Source organism: Urocitellus parryii, chromosome Y, assembly GCF_045843805.1.
Source record: "Urocitellus parryii isolate mUroPar1 chromosome Y, mUroPar1.hap1, whole genome shotgun sequence".
Classification (NCBI taxonomy): Eukaryota; Metazoa; Chordata; class Mammalia; order Rodentia; family Sciuridae; genus Urocitellus; species Urocitellus parryii.
The window spans coordinates 20,335,708-20,356,610 of NC_135548.1; the positions used below are offsets into that span (position 1 = coordinate 20,335,708).

The 20,903-nt window shown below is 45.4% G+C and overlaps 1 protein-coding gene and 1 pseudogene across 5 annotated transcripts in view; both read left to right on the forward strand.

The window, feature by feature from the left end:
- The window catches only part of LOC144251079 (uncharacterized), a 43,217-nt gene that overhangs the window by 721 nt on the left and 21,593 nt on the right, over positions 1-20,903 (forward strand). For 2 of the 5 annotated variants that reach the window (XR_013342624.1, XR_013342623.1), the window contains exon 2: positions 1,089-1,292. Coding sequence is in view for 1 of the 5 variants with exons in the window: in XM_077794205.1 (XP_077650331.1) it covers positions 1,182-1,292; positions 3,892-3,953 (173 nt within the window). In the remaining 4 variants the exon portion in view is untranslated. Of the gene's footprint in view, positions 1-1,088; positions 1,293-3,891; positions 3,954-16,032; positions 16,585-20,903 lie in introns of those variants that run through there. The other 3 variants (XR_013342622.1, XR_013342621.1, XM_077794205.1) reach the window with 3 other exon arrangements.
- Positions 12,604-14,184, forward strand: LOC144251122 (dnaJ homolog subfamily B member 14 pseudogene; annotated as a pseudogene).

The following is a 20,903-nucleotide window of genomic DNA, read 5'->3' on the forward strand; positions in this document are numbered from 1 at the left end:
AGCAAGGGTTGAAAGACCGTGAACGTAGGTGGTGATCCTGGTCCCCAGCCTGTTCAGGAAGCAGTCTCCCCTGTGGCCTGGGTGGCTCCTGTGGGCAGGCCATGAGCCTCTGGGTACCTGCCAGATTGGTCCCTTGCAAGAGCTCATCAGACAGCCTTGAGGCAGGGTCTGGCCCTTGCTCACACCTTTGGCAAACCAGCCTCTCAGGTTGTTTCTGTTTATTTATTTATTGTTTTGGTTTAGGGTTGTTCAGCCACCGACCCCCCCCCCCAATTGGGACAAGCAGCTCTCCTGCCTGGTGAGGGAATGGCTTCTTCTAGTCCTTTCCCTGTCCCTGAGTCCTAGTACCATATGTCCGCATCTCCCAGTTGGCTCCTAGTCAACGTTCAGTTTAGTTTTGTAAATAAGTGGCAATTTCTCCTGGTGTGTTTTGACTTTGCTTATGTAACATGTGTGTCCCCAACAGAAAAGGGTAGGCTCCTGAAGGGAAGGACTGCCTCCTGTCTCCCTGCCTCGCACACACTCTGTACTTGGCAAAGGGCCTCAGTATTGATTTTGTGGAGTAGCTGAGTGTGTGAATGAGTGGATAAGTGTGTTGAGCATCAGGGAATAATAAGAAGTTAGAGAATCTTTGTGGAGGAAGGGTTGATTAAGGGAAAAGCACCCCTGGGAGTGCTGGTGCCCTCCTGTAATCCCAGATTATGTCAGAGGCTGAGGTAAAAGGATAGGACATTTGAAGTCACCCTCAGTTTAGCAAAACTGTCTCAAAGTAAAAAGGCTGGGGATATAGCTCCGTGGTGAAGAGCCCCTGGATTCAATCCCTAGAAAGAGAAAAAAGCACCTGGGCTCTAGGTTCTTTTAAGCCACAGAAGGGACTTTAGGCAACGGGCAGAAGTCTTATTTCACAAACCAGAAGATCATGAAGCTGCTGAACCCTTTCTTGTTCAGGGTCTAGTGACTATCCAGTTCCTAGTCTGTTCGGTCAGGGCAAGGGTGGAGCTTGTGTGCTGGGGGCCCTAGGCTACCTGCGCTGCCCTCCCCAACCCTCCTCCCTGCCCATCACTGACTTTTTTCCCTTACCCCTCCAGGAACACCCCCAGTGTGCCTGAGTGAGGCCTGCGTCTCAGTGACCAGCTCCATCTTGAATTCCATGGACCCCACAGTGGACCCCTTCTTCAGCTATGCCTGTGGGGGCTGAATCAAGGCCAACCCCGTGCCTGATGGCCACTCACGCTGGGGGACCTTCAGCAACTTCTGGGAACACAATCAAGCCATCATCAAGTACCTGCTGGGTAAGCACCAATGGGGACACTAAGGAATGGGCTGCAGGGGACGTCACCTACTGCACCTGCCAGCCAGGCCTGGTCAGAGGAGGGGCTTTGCCCTGTCACTTGCTGTGGGGCCCTGCTGTGTGAGTTATTCATCTCTAGTCTCAGTTTCTTTGTGTAACAGCATTAATAACATCCAAACTGTAGAGTTGTTTTGTTTGTGGTGCTGGGAATCAAACTCAGGGCCTTTTATATGTTAGGCAGGTGCTTTGTCAAAGTTTTGAAACAGGGTACTTGCAAAATTGGCCAGGGTGGCTTCAAATTTGCAATCCTACTGCCTCAGCCTCCAAAGTAGCTGAGATTACAATCATGAAGGGCTTTGAGCACTACAGAACACACTGTGATACGTCAGCCCGTCTGTGACATATACCAGGCACACAGGAGCTGATAGCTGTGGTCATTTTATTTTGTGGCTTCAGGATGCAGCATCGTCCTTGGCTAGCATTGACTGAGTTTTGAAAGCTGTGAGCAAATGGAGTCAAGGCTGGACATACCACATCAGACTTTAAGGCTACGGCCCAACGAAAGTTCTAACAGCTTATCGGAGAGTTAAGTTGTCCACATAGGCAGGGTCTTCCATGGCCTCTCAGACTCTCCAAAGTACTTTTGACTTTGGGGTTGATGGTTTCATCCTCAGATTCCAATTCCCCGCCTGCCTTGTGTACAGCTGGATTTCTGGTTCATGTTGTTGAATTCCCATCAGCCCCATGGAACCCAGAGGGAGTTGCAGTGCCAGGCTGCACCCCAGTCCTGACTCAAACCCCTTGGCAGTAGGGATCTTTTCCTGCTGCCCCCTGCTGTCCCCTGTCCTGGGACCCTAAATACTGGGAAGGGCCAGATTATGAAAAAAACAATCCATGCAGCCATGCTGGACAGACCTAGGCTTTGACAAATACTCATTAACTTTTTGAAAACCACTCAAGACACCCAAGATAGGTAAAATGAAGAAGCTACCTGAAAGGGGACAAATCTTCTCAAAAGGACAGTCATCTCCTTACGAGATAGGAAGTGATTCTAATTTGACAATTATGAAATCAAGGCAGCTGGGGCTCTTGGTGAAGGTAGGAACATGTACACAGGTGAAGGAGTCCTTGACTCACTCGTGCCAGGGCACAGCTGCCACCAGGTAAAACCTGCCTGTCCTTTCTCCTTGACCCGGGCATTTCCTGGGTGGGATGCCCCTCAGCACCCAGTGCAGCGACAGCCTCCTGCTGGCCCCCCAGGGATGGAGCAGGGTGGTACTTGAACGTGGAGTGAAGGAATCTGCAGGCCAAGATGGCCAATCCCCAGCCTGAGATGGCCCCGGGCCATCTGAGGCCACCAAAGGTGTCTTCCAAAGGGGGTGCCACCTTTTGTTTCAGATCTGGAAGCTCAAGTGGCAAATATGTCTGTGGTTTCAAGGCTACAACTCAGGACAGTCCCTTCCCCAGATGTGGGTCATTGTTCAAGAGTCCCTGAATTTAATCCCCAGTACCTCCCACCAATAAAGCTGGTTTAACCAATCAAATACAGACTGTGTGCAAGTGAGGGTGTCCTGTTTAGGAAAAGAGATCCCAGCATCCTCCTTGACTCAGGAAGGAGCTGAGTGAGCCCTCTAGAGCAAATCCTGATGTTTCAGTTAGCCAAAGTAGACAGAAATGAAACCATTGAGAAAATGAGCAATTGAAAAAATTCTGTTAATCTGATACAATATCATTTTTCTTTACCAATGAAAAAAGTATTATACAAACTATGATTATTATTTAGGTATATGTAAGAACATCAGAGAAGAAGAAGACAAATCATTGTATTTGTATTTGGTATAAATAAAAATAGATAATAATTTGAGAAGATAATGACAGGTAGAGAAATTTCATATAGAAAATACAGGCAGGAAACAAAAGACTCTTCAATAAATTTTTTTCATACATCTATGAATATGCCAAAATAAGCAACACAATTACATAATTAAAATTCTCAAATAAAATATTAAAATATGGAAATATTGTTTATTGAAAGAGAAATGGCTTGTATTGATATAAAATATAAAACTTGTATTGATATAAAATATAAAATATAAAACTTAGCAACTTATAAGGTTTATATGCAAAATCAGTGTTATAACAATCAACGTCTTTTGGCAAATACAAAAAAAAAAAAAAAAAAAACATTTAATTTTCTGGAATGAACCAGGAGTAACTTAAGATGATCTGGGATATAACAATTTTCCATGACCATTTTCACCCGGATTGCTGCTGAACTCTCAGGACAGGATGGGCATTGACGTGAGCAGGAACACAGCCCAGGTTGTCCCTGTCTGTAATCCTGAAATCTAGCCACAGTGGCTGGAAACCTGGACAGGATCCAAGCTGACTCTGCCAGGAGCCAGGTGTCCTGGAGCTTCTCAGGCTCAGGGTCATCTCCCAGCATGATGGGGTTAGAGCAGCACTAGGCAAACTGTGCCTTCAGGGTCCTGAGGCCAGTGGCAGAGCTGACCTGTTATTCCCACAGTCTACGCAGAGCTGTCCACTCTCCCTCCTGGGTCTTTGCCAAGGGTGCCCCTTTCTCTCACCCCTGTCCACAGGCCATGTACAGCTTGGATCCCTGGGTGTGGAGTGTGGATGTCACAGAGCCTCATCATGAGAGGTAGGCGCTCACATACACCAAAGTTACTCTAAATATGCATATTTCTGTGCATTGACCAGGTTTAGGGCTTTCTGTCACTGCTTCTCTGTTCAGTCCATAGATATTTGCTTCAGATAATTCCTTGCTATGGGTGGTGTTGAGTGATGACTGGAGGTTTGGCAGGTACAATGGTTTCTAACAACTGGTTGCCTTGCAAAACCCTTTCTTAACATAAGTGAAAATAAAATTGAATCCAGACATTGTCAAGGGTCCACAGGGGTGGAAGTTTCTGGCCCACTATGTGGGCTTTGCTGTCAAGTGTGTTCTGTGACCTGATCCATGACAGGAAGTACACTGAGCATATTGGGAATGAAAAGGTATCATGGGGAGAGAAAGGGGATCCAGCTGAGAATGGAGAGGGTAAGATATGGCATCAAGTGTTTATAAAGTTAACCTGGGTGTGGTGGAGCTCACCTCTAACCCCAGGTACTCAGAATGCTGAGGTAGGATAACTTGTTCAAGGTCAGCCTGGGCTTCTTAGGGAGAACCTGACTTAAATAAGACTCAAAGTGGGTTATAATGGAACTCAGGGTTATGACACCATTGTATCAATCCCTGGTACTGAAAAAATAAATTTAGAAAGTTCACATTAAATACACTGAGCAGTAAATATTAATAAAAATTAATTTTCATCAGAAAATAATGTTGAGTAGCCTATGCTGAGCAATGGAATTATAGACAAGCCTGATCTAGAGGAGGAAAAGCAAATGAGATTCTGAGACAGTAATGAACTAGAGAATTTCCATACAAGATTGTGTCTTGGCAGGTCCTGGCTGAGGAAGAGCCTCAAGGACTGAGGTAAACTCTTCTCTCCTCCCTCCGAACCTGCTCCTTAGCTTGCTGAGCACCCCTGATGGCCCTGGGCACCCTGCAGTGAAGTTTATGTATAGATTCACACTGAGGTCCCCTCACTGTGGCTGTGGCACAGTAATAGATGACTGTGTCCTGGGAAGTCAGGGAGTTCAGCTGCAGGAAAAACTAATTCTTGAACATGTCTCTGGACTTTCACTCAGCTTTTGAAATATGGGCTCTAGTTAGTACCACCATTATTTTATATATACTCTATTCATTCAGCACCTTTACTGGGGGCTGAAGGATCAATCCAGTGCCAGCCATAACCACTAGTTGTAATGGACAATCCAGACACAGGACAGGTGACATATAGGGTCTGTAAGGGCTTCAACAGGCCAGATTCTGACTTCTGCAGCTGAACCTGCATAGGACACCTGGGGACAAGGACAGTCACATGGTATCAGTCACCTGCAATCACAACCTCTGCATCAACCCAGGTCAGACACTGGAGACACTCACCTTGGGAAGGTGTGACCAGCTAAAGAAGAGACTAAGCAGCCTCATCTTTTAGAACACACTCCTGCCTTCCCAGAGACCTCAGCCCTGTGTGAGCAGAGAGCTGTGATCTCCCACAGCTCAGAGGGCATTTTGAACCCAGAGCAGGAGAAGGACTTTGCCTGTGGATGAGGCTTTTCTTACATCTGGAGAGGCTGAGGTCAGGCTGCCCAGGTCCTCTATGCTCCTGAGGTGTGTCCCTCCTTGGAAACCAAGTAAAGCTTTACCTGTGAGAAGAAATTAGTTGGGTTCAGGGGTGCTGGAAGGCTTTCAGAGGAGAAACCAACATTCCTGAGCTCTTCCTCTCACCAGGAGAAAACAGGATGGAAGTGCTGGGCCAGGTGAGAGTCCTTGGAGCAGAGGCAGCTCTCAGCTGCAGCCTGAGGCTCAGAGCCCCTGAGTACCCCAGAGCAGCAGAGCCAGGCTGACAGCAGACAGGATGGCATGCAGGGCAGGCTGGGTGAGGGAGGAGGCCCAGTCCCCCTCCCTGTGCAGCATCCCTGCAGTGAAACCTGCCTTGCCCACAGCCCAGCATTTGGAGACAATAGTGGACACTGTCTATAGTGAGGTGGGTCACTGAGAGGGCAGGTGTAGTTGCTGACCTCCTGATGAGGTTCAGGAATTATTTTCCTGCTTGAGTGAGCACAGCACCCTAATAAGACTTGTGGGCTCCTCCCCTTATTCCCTGTGGTGTTGACCATGAACTTCCTGCAAACACTGAGCCTGCAGCACCCACCTCTTGGTATTGGGGTGGCTCAGGTAAGACCTGCTGGTCTCCAGGTTTTCACCATCCAAAAAGCCAGGTGTGCCATTATATGTAGTTTCCAAGTCCTAGCAAATCATCTGATTTAGAAAGCTATTCTTCAAGTTAGACCATCACAGCAATGTACCTAGACCCTTGGCATGACACTCTTTTCTCCTCCCCTCATCCAGGTGTAAACCGGTGGGTTCTAGCACCCAGTGTTTTACTTGGCCCTACCTGAGATTTCATGTCCATCTACTACATTAACATCATGCTCACTTATGGCTCTTTCATTAAGCTATGATCAAAATATCATAGATCCAATATTTTGGTCTTGCAGGCTCCTTGACTTCCTCTCCCATAACCTGGGTTGCTTTGGAACTGTCCTGAGTGGCCTCATGCTCAGTTCAGGTGATTTCTCCTCCTACTCATGGATGATTGAAATTGGTGACCTGTTGACACTAGAGCCTTGGCCAAGATTTCTGAGTCACAATTGAAAAAAAAAAAAATTTCTGTTTCTCACATTCTTTCTGTGTAAGGCACACCCCAGTGTTCTTTCACATCTGAAGCCCAGGGATTCATAAAACATAATTCTTGGGGACAATTTGAAATAATAAAATCACAATGCAGAGACATTGCAGGGAACATGGTCCTCCATTGCTGGTCAGAAAAATATTTGTTCACAGCATGAAACAGAAACAAGAGGATGGGTAGAGGGAACCTCCTGGGAATGGATGTCTGGGGGGAATTGCCTTCCCAGGCAGTTCATGTCCATGGATAACAGCAAATATACTATAGGTTTGATTGCAAATTTGACCTGGCTACCAGGGCTGTGGAGGAAAGTTGGCCAGAAATTATATTGGTGACTACCTGTAAATTGCTTAGCTGCTGCCTGAGTATATATACATGGTAACTGTGCAGTAAAATCAGAACGGCTTCTTGCTTGGTCACCAAAGGTCTTGATTAGTGACTCTGCAGCCATAATCTCCTCTACCCTGTACCATGGACTTCCTTCCTGGGTGAGGAGAGCCCACGGACCCAGGAGACTAGGAGTCAAGCTACTCTGGGACCAGTTTCCACTCCTCAGTACTGATCCACAGACCTAATATCAGCAGAGAATAGTGATGCACACACACCAATGTTATACCAGCATAGCTCCAGGAGCCAGGTGTAGCACCAGCCAGGTGCTGTCCACACAAGAGTGGACAGAGAAAATGTGACCTGCGTGCCCACTGGAGTTCCCACAGCAACAAGAAAGAGATAAATAATGTCACTTCTTGGAAAATGGACTGAATTGGGAACATGATGCTTGGAGAAAAAAGTAAGACTCACCAAGTGAGTTAATGAAAGATGTTGTCACATGCGACAGTTACACTCAGGGCAACCCACCAATCCAATACCAGGGGCTCTTCTGGAACCTCACAGAAAGTAGGAACAGAAGGGGGAAATACTCCCCATACCACCCCTCCTTGTCCTCAGGAACAGCATCCTGGGCTGAAGAGTCCAGAACAAGAGTCTGAGTCCTCAGAGGAGAAGCATCACAGGGAGGTGGCAACAGGGAGAGGCAGGTTTCTGTGGTGGGTGGGAGGTGATAATGTGGGCCAAGACCACCTCCCCACTGCAGTAGGGACAGACAAGGGCCTCCCTAGGGGCCCTTCATGTGAGCCCAAAGCCAGGCTGGAGATAAGCTCAGAGCAAGTCCCCTAAGGCAATCCCGGCCTGGAATAAAATGTATCAGTTTACAGAGCTTCAGGTGCAGAAAGAAGTAGGGGAGCTGGATGTCATCTAAGGAGCCAGGAACCAGATGTGAGGGGATCAAAGCACAGGGTGGTTCCAAGGAATGTTTTCATAAGACAGAAACCAAATGCTAGTGAGGGCCCCATACAATAGAAATCTCCACATACAGAGTGGACAAGGTTCAAGATGATATATATAGAACACTTAGAAAAAAGCAGGTCTGGGGCTGGGGATGTGGCTCAAGCGATAGCGTGCTCGCCTGGCATGTGTGCAGCCCAGGTTCAATTCGCAGCACCACATACAGACAAAGATGTTGTGCCCACCGATAACTAGAAAACAAATATTAAAGATTTTTTCTCTCTCTGTCTCTCTCTTTTAATAAAAAGCAAAAAAAAAGAAAAAAGGAGGTTAAAGTAATTTAAATTATAATAAATTTATAATTAAACACATGAAATCCAACAAAATGCCTGTCTGCTAACATAAAATCCAAGCCAAGCCCAACAAGACAGGACACTGAGATCAGAAAAGAGGATAAGAGGGACATGAAGCAGTCTCAGCAAGTTGTGTGAAACACAACAACATACACTATGAATGCTTATTCGGGTTTCAATATGTATTCCACTGTTATATCCCAAATCTAATGTATGTAACTTTGTCCAAACATTTTACTCAGAAAAGCAGGCTTAAGCTATCGAACTCAAACTGTCTGAAAGTGAAGGGCACCATATTTAGGGAATGGTATCTCAGCATCTACCAGGGCTCAGGAAGAAGCTGAGCAAGATTCCCAGAGTAAGTTCTGAGTTCTGAATGAGGCAAAGGAGACATAAACTCAACCACTAAGGAAAAAAATTAATGAAAAAATTCTATGTTTATCAAATGCAAAATCACTTCTGTTCACCAATGAAAACAATATTGTACAAGGTATGATTGTTAGTTAGGTATACATGAAAACATCAGGGATATACAGCAAAAGAAAATCATTGTATTTGTATTTGGTATGAAAAAAATAAATTATAATTTGAGAAGATGATGATAATGCTCAATATAAAATATTAAAAATATAAAAGTTTTGTTGATTGAAACAGAAGTGGGTTCCACTGATATAAAATATAAAACTCTTAAGTTACTTAGAAACTTATCTATTTTGTATACAAAAAAAGTGTTATGACTCTCAATCAAAATCTTTTGGGAAAAAAATCAATTAAAAATAAATATTGGGCTGGGGATGTGGCTCAGCGGTAGCGCGCTCGCCTGGCATGCGTGCGGCCCGGGTTCGATCCTCCAGCACCACATACAAACAAAGATGTTGTGTCTGCCAATAACTAATAAATAAATAAAATAAAATAAAATATTTTGGAAAAGGCACAATAATTTAAATTTATGAAGTGAAGCAGGAGTTGCCTGGGAGTATTGTGGAACTAAATATTGGTGATGCTCATCCTCACCCAGACTGGAGCTGGACTCTCAATAGGGTGGGCACCTATGTGTCCCTCTCTGTGATCCTGAAATCCAGCCACAGTGGCTGGAAACCCAGGCACTGTCCTAGGTGCCTCTGCCCAGCAGCCAGATGGCCGGGGGCTTCTCAGACTCAAGATCACCTCATAGCAAGATGGAGTCAGGGTGGTTCTGTGCACAGTGTGTCTTCAGGGTTCTGAAGCCAGTGGCCCCACTGGCCTGCCTCACTTCTAGGCATGGAGCTGAGAAAGCTCCTGAGCATGTCTTCCTCTGGTGCTGGTTACTCTTGACCATCCAGGTGGAACTTTCCCTGCTGACCCCTGACACTGTGGGGGCTCGCTCTCTCCCCTATCCCCAGGACAGCTGAGTCCTGCTGCACCAGTCCAGCACTCCCTCGGCATCACTGTGGGGAATTCAAAGTGTCTCTCAGATTCTCTGTGTCTGTGGAAGGCCCCAGCCTGGACATCACTGTGGAGAAGTCCCTCATGGTTCTGCAGGAGGGCTCAAACACAGTGCTGAGAGCAGAAAAGTACCCGGGAGCCCCCTTACCCTGGTTATCTCCTCTTCTTCCTCTGGCTGCTAAAGGCTCTTCTCTCTGGAGGGATCAGGCTCCATAAGCTCTGTCTGTGACATGGGCCAGGCTGCCCTGTGCTGAACTATGGAGCTCTCCTGTGTCTCTGCAACCTGATGACAGCAGAAATTCTGATAACTGGTTGGTTTCAGAGACAGTACATGGAATCAGGCCCTCCCTTAGGAACCCTTGATGATGGGCCTGAGCTGCGACCTTTGTGTGTCCTAGTATGAGCTGGGTCCGGACCCCACTGTCCATTTTGCCTCACTCTGAATCCAGAGTAGCAAGTCTACTCTGTGACTGATTGTGTGTCTCAGAAAGTGCTGTCAACAACTCTGCAGAGGGCTCTGGATATTGTGTGTCCCACTGTGAGGTCACTCACAGGAGCAGGTGTGGCCACACCCTGTGCTTATGCATGGTGAATCTCTGCTCCCTTACAGTGATGACTTTTGAATGTAGAATTGAGAGCAGATGAACAGGATTGTAAATCTAGAAAAGATCCATGGGGAGACTCTGAATTGAGGGGAAGCCCCAGTGGGAATCCATTTGAACCTCCCTCTTCAAGAGTTCAAGTTGGAGACTGTGATATAGGGCTCTAAGTGGTCCTGGTATTCCTGTCACCCTGAAAAACAAGGAAACAAACATTTTTGTCAAAGATATCATAGAAATATACAAACTGAATTAAAAAGGTATTACTTGCCTAGGACCCAGGGGGATAGAGAAAAAAAGCCTCGATACACAACAAGAAACCAGTCCTCAACCACTCTCTGCACCTGCTCCTGTCCTGACCCTGAGATTCTTATTGCTGAGCGCCCCCTGCTGGTCTTGGTCACAATGTGGGAGGTTTGTTTCTGGGCTCACACTAAGGACCCCTCACTGTGTCTCTGGCACAGTAATAGGTGTCCTTGTCCTTGGCTCACAGACTACTCATTTGCAGGTACTGCATGTTCTTGCATTTGTCTCTGGAGATGGTGAATTGGCACTTCACTGAGTCTGGGTAGTAGGGGCTACCACCATTTTAGTTAAATTGTCAAAACATTACAGGCCCTTCCCTGGAGCCTGGCAGACCCAGTTCATCCAGTAGCTGCTCAAGGTGAATCTAGAGGCTGCACAGGAGAGTTGCAGTCCCCCCCCCCCAAGGGCTGCACGAGGGCTCCCCCAGACTCCAACAGCTATATATCCACTTGTCACCTGCAAACACAGAAGCATCCTGGTCAGGACACTCTCACTCATACACTCATTCTCTCACTTCTGTCCACTCACACACTCAGGGTCTCTGGTTCTCCCATTATTTACCTTTTAAGACAGCCACCAGGAAAACCCAGCTGAGCACACTCTCCATGCTAATTGTCCTTGGAGGGACCAGTCAGGAGTGGGCCATGGAGCAAGCACAGGGACTGCATACATGGTCTCAAGCCCAGGGCTGTGTCAATGGGTAAGGAACCTGCCACTCACACACCTGGAGCAGACAGTGCCAGGCTGCCCATGTGTCTCCATGGTGATTTGGCCATGATCAGGACCTGTACCTGAGGGTGAGACAGGAAAGGAGAGGCTGTGGCCATGGGCTTCTATTGAGTGAAGTAGGCTACAGCCCTGAGAGAATTCAGACCTCTGCATTTCTCCCATTTTCCATGCCCAGCATCTTTTTTGTCCTGTCCAGGGAATATGGTGAAAGAAATATATGGAAGTGGATACGTGGTCAAGAACAGGAAAGACTTGAAAATTGGAGCAGTGTTCTTGTATCATTTGGGGCCTGAGACCAATTATAGCTAGCTAAATAACTATCTATATTTCTATGTATCTATTATCTATCATTTATCTTTCTCTGTGAATCATCAATCATCTATTATGTATATATTATTTATCATCATTTTCTTATATTTATATCAGCTTTGATAAATTATTTTGTCACTTATTTATATTTGTATATCATCTTTTATCATTTCCTTGTTATCTGTCAATGAAATACCTTATCTATCTACCATGTATCTCTCTATTTGTCTGCCCTCTGTCTGTGCATATCTATCTATCTATCTATCTATTTATCTATCTATCATCTGTGACCTGTTCCTCCCTTCCTGCTCCTGGGCAGTGCAGGACCTGCGGAAACAGCATCTCACTGTCTGGAACATGTGTCTTGTGATCCTCCTGGGCACACAGCTACTGCCCATGCTGCTGCTGCCCTGTCTTTCTCAGCATGTCCACATCATCCACAGATAGAGAGAACAACTGACACCCTGGGCCAGGCTCCCCAATGGCCTGCCCCTGAGACCTTCCACCATGTCCCCACTGCACTACTGAGGTCATATCCCAGCACATGTTCCTGTGTGGTGCAGAACTTGTGAGAACCATGAGGAGGAAAAGTGCATCTGAACTTAAGGGTTTGCTGTAGATCCCCACTCTCCAGCTTATCCAAATGAGGGCCAACCAGAGGTCTCTCAGATGGGGGGGGGGAGGGGGGAAGCCCAGCCTGCCCACCTCTAGTCAACATCACACTGCAAGCTTTAGCAATAGCAATTTACAGGACAGGGAAGCAAAGGCCCTTCAAAGTGGGAAGGAGAATTCAAGGAACTTCAGTTTTAGATGACCCGATTTTATATACATAAAAACCTAAAGAGGTCCCCGCCCCTCTCTGCATATGGCTGCTGTTGCCCTGGGCTGCTGTGGGCTCCTTAGCTCCCAGCCAGTCGGCTCTTTCTATTGGCCGCCACTTGGGCTGGGACGCCCAGGCCCAGGAGATTGGTCTGGGGCTGGGAGAGATGGCTGGCGCCACGGTGGCCCGCTGGAGGTGGGGAGGCCGCTGTGAGGAGGCGGAGCTGCGAGGCCCGCCTGTGCGCCCCTTTTCGCCGCGGCCACCACCAAAGTCCTGGGTGCTCCTCCCTGCTTGCCGCAGCCCCTCGCCCCCACCCAAGCTGGCCTCGCCTCCTCAGCAGTGGCGGCTTCCCCGTTGTAGCCGCGCTTCTCAAGGAAAGGAAACCAGGCGCAAGTCCTGGGGGGAACCGGAATAAGAGATCGCCAGGGAGGCCCGGATCCCCGGCAACCCAGCGCTCCCTTCAGAAGCTCTACCCTCTGCCCTGGGCCCGCTGTTGCTCATGCTGGTCTTCAACTCCTGGGCTCAAGCAGTCCTCTTGCCTCAGCCTTCCTGAGTAGCTGGGAACAGAGCACTGTGGGAGATAATTATGAAAAATGAAGCACTGCTGGAAATAGTCCTCATGCGGAACACCATCAGGTACTAGTGATCCCAGAAAACCCCACTGCACAAAGGACAGCATATCCCGTGGTGGTGAAAGTGGAAAATGCTTTACCAAAGACCAAGTAGAGGGAGTTCTCAGCATTAACAAATGTAAAAATTACTATGAAGTACTTGGAGTTACAAAAGTTGCTGGTGATGAAGATTTGAAAAAAGCTTATAGAAAGCTTGCTTTGAAGTTTCATCCAGACAAAAACTATGCATCTGGAGCAACAGATGCTTTTAAGAAGATTGGAAATGCTTCTGCTGTTTTAAACAATCCAGAAAAAGGAAAACAGTGTATCTCACAGGCAGTGAAGAACAAGCATGTAATCACCAAGACAATGGCAGATTTAATTTCCATAGAGGCTGTGAAGCTGATATAACTCCAGAAGACTTGTTCAATATATTTTTTGTTCAATATATATTTCCTTCAGGTAGTCTACTCTCATTTTCAAATGGCCGAGCTAGTTATAGCCATCAACATCAGCATCCGCATAGTGGACATGAAAGAGAAGAAAAAGAGGAATCGGAGGTTTTTCTGTGTTTATCCAGCTGATGCCCATTATCCTACTGATTCTTGTGTTATTATTAGCCAACTGATGGTCTCCAATCCTCCTTATTCCTTATATCCCAGATCTGGATCAGAGCAAACCATTAAAATGCAAACAGAAAATTTGGGCCTTGTTTACTATGTCAACAAACATTTTAAAAATGAATATAAAGGAATGTTATTACCAAAGGTAAAAAAAAAAAGAGTGTAGAAGAAAATTATGTGACTAATATTCGAAATAATTTCTGGAAAGAAAGCAAAAAACAGATATGCAGTATGCAGCAAAAGTATACCGTGATGATCGACTCCGAAGGAAGGCAGATGCCTTGAGCATGGACACCTGTAAAGAAGTGGAGAGGCTGACTAGCCTTTATAAAGGAGGATGAACTGGAATTTGTATTTGTACCTTTCAGCATGCTCTTTATCTCTTCTGTAAATTTAATTTCATCATGAAAGCTGAAAAAAAAGATTTGATATTAAAAACTGAACTGAATAGTTGGTTCTTGAAATCTTGGGCTGTTTATGACCTATTGGTTCCTTTAAATAGTAAGAACTGAGAACTGAAATTAACATTTATGTTTCTGCAATTATTTTCATTTTAAAAGCTTATATGATTCCTCAATAAAAATGCTTTGAGAAAGGATTCTCATACCTGTAGCAATTCAGTTTTACTGATTCTCTCTCTTTTCCCTCATGTAAATATTTATGGAATGATCATTTTGTGTACATACAGATTACTGCCTTTTACTTAAATTCTTTTAGTGTTTAGTTCCATAAGACACTTCCTTAAAAAAAAAACCCCAAAAAAACAAAAAAACCTAAAGAGTCCACCTTGAATGTTACAACTGACAAACTGGTAAAGTCACAAAATACAAAGTTGCCATGCAAAATGTGACATTTGTTTGCTATCATACGTGGAAGCTAGAACAAATAAGGAAAATAAAGACAGGTGGAATCCCAAGATAATAGAAGAGATCAGTGGAGAAGTCAAAGGTGACCAAGGGTGAGGAAGGAGAGACAGGAAAAGGGAGGACAGGGAGAGAACTGAGCAGATGTGAATGGCCAATTCTGCACACATATGAATACTGCACATGTAGAAATGTACCACAGTAAGTTTCTCATATATAAATGTTTACATACAAAGTTAACTCAAAGAAAACTATAAAAACTCAGAAGGATAATCAGTGGAGTAAAGGATATGGGGAGGAAGGAAAGAGGAGCTACTGGGACAGAAATGGAGCTTTTATATTCAATTAATGTATATGACTAAGTTAATGGAATCTCAATAATAAGGATAACTATGATGTACTAATATTAAAAATAAACAAAATATATCACAAAAACCAGAATTCATATTTTCAGAGGGACCAAAGATAGTCCAGATGGCTCCCTGGGAAGCTAGTTCATGGAGAGAAATCCACATCTAGAAAACCAGCCCTCACCCCACACCCACACCTGCTCCTATGTAACTCTGAGATTCCTGTGTGCTGAATGTCCCCTTACTGGCCTTGTCTCTGGCACAGCAGTAGGTGTCAGGCTTGTCTGAATTTCCACTGTCAGAGTAGACCACTCCACAATATTTTCTGATTAATATTTTCGACATTTTCCACATAGCGACATTTATATGAATGTTATAGACTTGTCTTCTCAGTATCAGGGATGGAACACAAGATGTGATAACCCTTACCTCCAACCCAGCCCTGTTTATGTCTTAGTTTGAGGCAGGTTCTCCCTAAGAAACCCAGGATTGGCTTTGAACTAGTTGTCCCCCTGCCTTAGCCTTCTGAGTACCTGGGGTACATGAGCTCCATCATGCCTGGGTAAATTTTCTGAACTTCTGATGCCATGTCTTCTCCACTCAAGCTCATTTGGGTTCCCTGTCCCTTTCCAATGACTCCTTCCCACTCCCATTCCACTCACTGTGATTCCTTTGATAGATCAGTTCATCATACACATGTCATTCTATAACTCATATAATGAAGGAAACTTCCACCCGTGGGGACATTTGGCAATGTCTGGAGTCATTTTATTTCTCCCATGTTAAGAAAGTGATAGTCCAATTTAAAGACCATTGTGGCTGCTAAACCTCCAGCTATCAGCCTAGCTCCTGCAGCAAGGAAATAACTGACCCAAATGTTCGTAAACCAAACTGAGGAATGCTGACAGGAGGCCCTAAGCCTTATTAAATTCCACATAAATGTGTATGTTCAGAGTGATCGTTGGTGTATATGAAATGTCTATTCCTAAAAATGATGAGGCTGTGTGACATTCATATCCCACACCCAGGGCTCCAAAGGGCAGAGGAAATTAATAAAGAACAAGAGACCCTGAGTGTGTGAGTGAACATAGTGAGAGAAAGAGTGGATAGTTAACAGTGTCCTGACCAGGCTGCCTGTATATTTCTAGGTGTCCAATGTTATGTGCACCTGGTGGAGTCTGAGGGAGGCCTGGTGCAGCCTGAGGTTTCCCTGCAACTCTCCTGTGCAGCTTCTGGATTCACCTTCAGTGACTACTGGATGAACTGCTCTGCCATTTTCCAGGGAAAGGGCTGGAGTGTGTTGGAGATATTAATAAGAATGGTGGTACAATAAACTATGCCAACTCTGTGAAGGGCCAATTCACTATCTCCAGAGACAACACCGAGAATATGATGTGCCTGAAAATGAGGAGTCTGAGTGCTGAGGACATGGTCACCTATTGCTGTGCCAGATAGGGGAGCAATCCATTGTATCATCCTTGGCTCTGACAGGGCACATCAGAAGTTGAAGATCACACCTGTAACAGGTCATTAGGCTTTGGGTACATATTTGTATCTGAAAACTGGAGACTTCTCTTTCTCTCTTCTTGCTGATTACCATGCAATCTGCTTCTGTCTGCAACACTCTTCATCATGATGTTCTGCCTCACCTCCAGCCCAAGGAATAGAGCCAGCCTTATATGGATTAAGACCTCTGAAACCATGAGCCCTCAAATAAACTTTTTCTCCTTTAAAATCATTCTGGTCAGAACCCTTAGTCACAACAGCAAAATGTTGATTAAAGCAGGGACCAACAAATCGAACCCCTACTTTTCAGATGAAGAGCCTGATTCATGTTGGAAAGAGATGATTTCCAAGTATCATAGTTGCAATTTAAGACAGCCACGTTCCCATGCTGTTTTCCTATACATTCACTCACATGCACTGACACACTAATACACATACACAAAACTGGTTTTTACTAGTTTTCTCTAATGACAAGAACTTGAGAATGTGGCCATTTTGGACTGTAATCATTTCCACTAATTTGGAAGTTAAGGCTGGCAGAAAATAATGCACAGCATTTCAGACAGCAGTTGAAGTTGAGTCTGGGCAATATCTAGGTGTCTTGACCCCTGGTCTCATGTTCAGTTCACACCTCTCTTTCTCTGTGAAAAACTGTCCCAGTCAGACACAGGATGCTTTTATAATCAAAATGTCACTATCATGACTTAAAGTGCTGGCTAAGCCCTCTACTGGGGCTGAGGCTGGGTGGGAGGTTGAGGGCTGTGGGCTCAGCTTCATCTCTGGTACTGTGCATCTCAATGAGTCCAGGAGAAAACCAGAGTCCAGGTGGACAGCACCGAAGGCCGCTTGTGAGGCATAGGACCACTCCCATTGCTTCCACGTGGAATCCCATCAAGCTTGAATAGATGGGTGCCATGTAAACGTGGAGGCTGACTCAAGAACAACCTATGGCAAGGACACTATCAGAGAGAGGGAGAGGGAGGAGCAGCAGCCACAGCAGGAAGACTTGAGTCTCCCACCTCCAGAGGCACTTCACAGAGTGTCTGGTCCCAAGAGAGGCCACTATCATCTACAGACTCCAGGTGCTTTCCACAGAATCCCCATAAAACTGAGGCCAGCTCCTGATGGCCCCTAAGTCTCCAGACTGCAGAGGCAACCTTTTCTTTCAATGTTTAGGACAAGCTGCCTTGAAAGTTTGCCTTAAGTCAGGAAACTCAGAGGGCTTCTCAGGTCTCCAAGGACTCTTAATATGCTCAGAATTCTTCTAATCATTCTTGGCTCTGAGTTTCTTCTTCTGAAAGATTTATTTGATATGATCTTGAATTTCACAATGAAAATTGGCAATCAGATAAAAATGAATAGAGATAATCAATCGCACATCAGCTTCAACAACTTCCAATTCACAGTGTAATATTTCAATAAATATCCCCACTTTTTACCAAAAAAAGCCCCAGACAAGCCCTGTGCACTGGTGCACACATGTAAAGACAGCTGCTCAGGAGACTGAGGTGGAGGACAGCAATTTCCTAGCCAGCCTCAGCAACATAGTGAGGTCTTATCTCAGAATAAAATATTAATAAGTTCTGGGAGTGTAGCTCTGTGAGAGGATCTTTGAGTTCAATCCAAAGTCATATACACACACTTTCACGTACTCTCACACACACACACTCATACACATCTCACAAACACACAACCCTGACACTCATGTGCAAAACCACAAACACACAAACACATACTGAAACACTTGCACATATTCTCACAAATACACATACTCACACTCTCACACACTTGTACACAAACATTCATATACACACATTCACACACCCTAACACTTTTACACTCTCTTACACTCACAAGCACACACTCACATGGACATGAACAAATATACACTCACAAACACTAACACACAAATGCACAAACTCATGCACTCACACACACCCACTAGTGCATTCACATACACACACACACCTTATGCACTCAAATGCACACACCCACTCACAATGCACTAAAACACTCACACATGCTCACACACTCATGCACAATCACATATACACACCATACACTAATAAATACACACACACTCAGACATGTACACTCACACTAACACACCATTGACACACACACATTCACCTACATTCACTCACATGCATTGACACACTCATACACATACACATGCACTCACACACTCATATACTCACATACACACCAGCACACTCACACTCACATGCACACAAATGCACTAACACACATTTACACACACCATTCTAAAGGTGCCCCATGGTCTCCATTTCATGGTGCACATATCCTGGTATAGTAGGGGAAGGGTGTGTGACTTACTTGTGGGCAAGGTATGTGACTTACTTGTAACTGACACAACACAGCAAACATGACAGAATGTATCTGTTAAATAATGTGAGACTGTCATAGCCATCTTTCTGGTAGACTAAAGCCCTAGGCTGTAAAAAACAAGCTGTCATGATGTAGGTATCCCAACATGGCATGGAATCCAGAGCTTGCAGCCTCCAGCTGACTACCAGCAAACAAAGCACAGCGCGGGAGCTGGCCAAAAACCAAATTCTCACTCCATGGCATAAAAATGGAAGTGCACACTTCTTTAGGTAGCCTGGGATGAGCCCCAGCCCTGGGGACACCCTTGTCACAGCCTCAGACAGAAACAGCTGAAACATGTACAGACAGTAGTAGATGGTGCAGTTCTCAGCCTCCAGGTTGACTGTGCATTACTTAATTCAGACCATAGATGGGTGCTGTTCTCAGTCTCCAGGTTGGCTGTGTGTTAACTAATACAGACCATAGATGGGTACTGTTCTCAGCCTCCAGGTTTGCTGTGTGTTACATAATACAGACTATAGAAGGGTGCTCTTCTCAGCCTCCAGGTTGACTGTGTGTTACTAATGCAGACAATAGATGGGTGCTGTCCTCAGTCTCCAGGTTGGCTGTGTGTTACTAATGCAGACCATAGATGGGTGCTCTTCTCAGCCTCCAGGTTGGCTGTGTGTAACATAATACAGACCATAGATGGGTGCTGTTTTCAGCCTCCAGGTTGGCTGTGTGTTACATAATACAGACCATAGATGTGTGTTGTCTTCAGTCTCCCGGTTGGCTGTGTGTTACCTAATGCAGACAATAGATGGGTTCTGTCCTCAGCCTCCAGGTTGGCTCTGTGTTACCTAATGCAGACCATAGATGGGTGCTGTTCTCAGCCTCCAGCTTGGCTGTGAGTTACGTAATGCAGACCATAGATGGGTGTTGTCCTCAGCCTCCAGGTTGGCTGTGTGTTACCTAATGCAGACCATAGATGGGTGCTGTTTTCAGCCTCCAGGTTGGCTGTGTGTTACTAATGCAGACCATAGGTGGGTGCTGTTCTTAGTCTCCAAGTTGGCTGTATGTTACATAATACAAACTGTAAATGGATGTTCTTCTCAGCCTCCAAGTTGGCTGTTTGTTACACAGCACTGGTTGACTAATATAGTACAAGTGATTGTTTATTTTAGGTGTCAACTTGATCAGATAAAGGAAACTAGATGGTTACCAAATCTTTGTTTTGGGGTATGTCTATGATGCTGCTTGCAGAGGATATTGGTGCGTTCATTTTCATCAGTCTGGGTAAGGATATCTTCCCTTAATGTGGGAGAGCACCTTCAATTAGCTGGTAGATAGAAAGATAAACTGATAGGATAGAAAGGTAGTGGGACAATGAATCACCTTCTTTCCTGGAACTGGGTCCCTCTTCTCCATTCCTGGACATTAGCTCTTTAGCCCTTGCACCAACCCCACCCCAGGGTTCCTGGGCCTCCAGAGTTGGATTAAGTGCTTCCCCAGTGGCTTTCCTGGTTCTCAGCCTGTGGTAGTGAAGTGAGATTTGCCCTGCTTCTCTGAGTATCCACCTGGCAGATGGCCCATTGTGGGACTTTTCAGCCCCATCATCATACAAGCCAATTCTCTTAATAAATCCCTTTCATCTCTCTACCCGTTCTTTTCAATGGGATACTCACACCACAGTGGCCTTCTTCTCTAATGTCAGCAAGAGTATCCTAGAAAGATGGCTAGATAGTCTTCTATTATTTAATATATAGTATTGGTTCTGTCCTGAATCCTGACTAATAAATATAATATGTATCAATAAAGAGTTAAAAAACATTACCATTATCACCTGTGGAGAGTGGTGACAGTGAATGGTAGAGCAGTGCCTGAGACTGGGTTCTCTTAAGTCTTCATGGCTGTGGCATACTTGGTGCCTAGGAAAGTTTCTGTGCAAAGGTGCAGGATGCTGGTTGCTATGATAATTCTCTCCATAAGGAGGCTCTGTGCTAGAGTCTTATCAGCCTCAACCTTGATCTCAGGCACACAGCTCCTGAGAATATGAATTCTAACCTCAAGGGCAAATCCTACAGTACACTGGCTGTCAAATTCAGCTACACACTGGAGCCACCTGGGAGCTGTGCATAGTACTGACCACTGGACCACCCACTGGCCCTGGGCTGATGGAATGGCT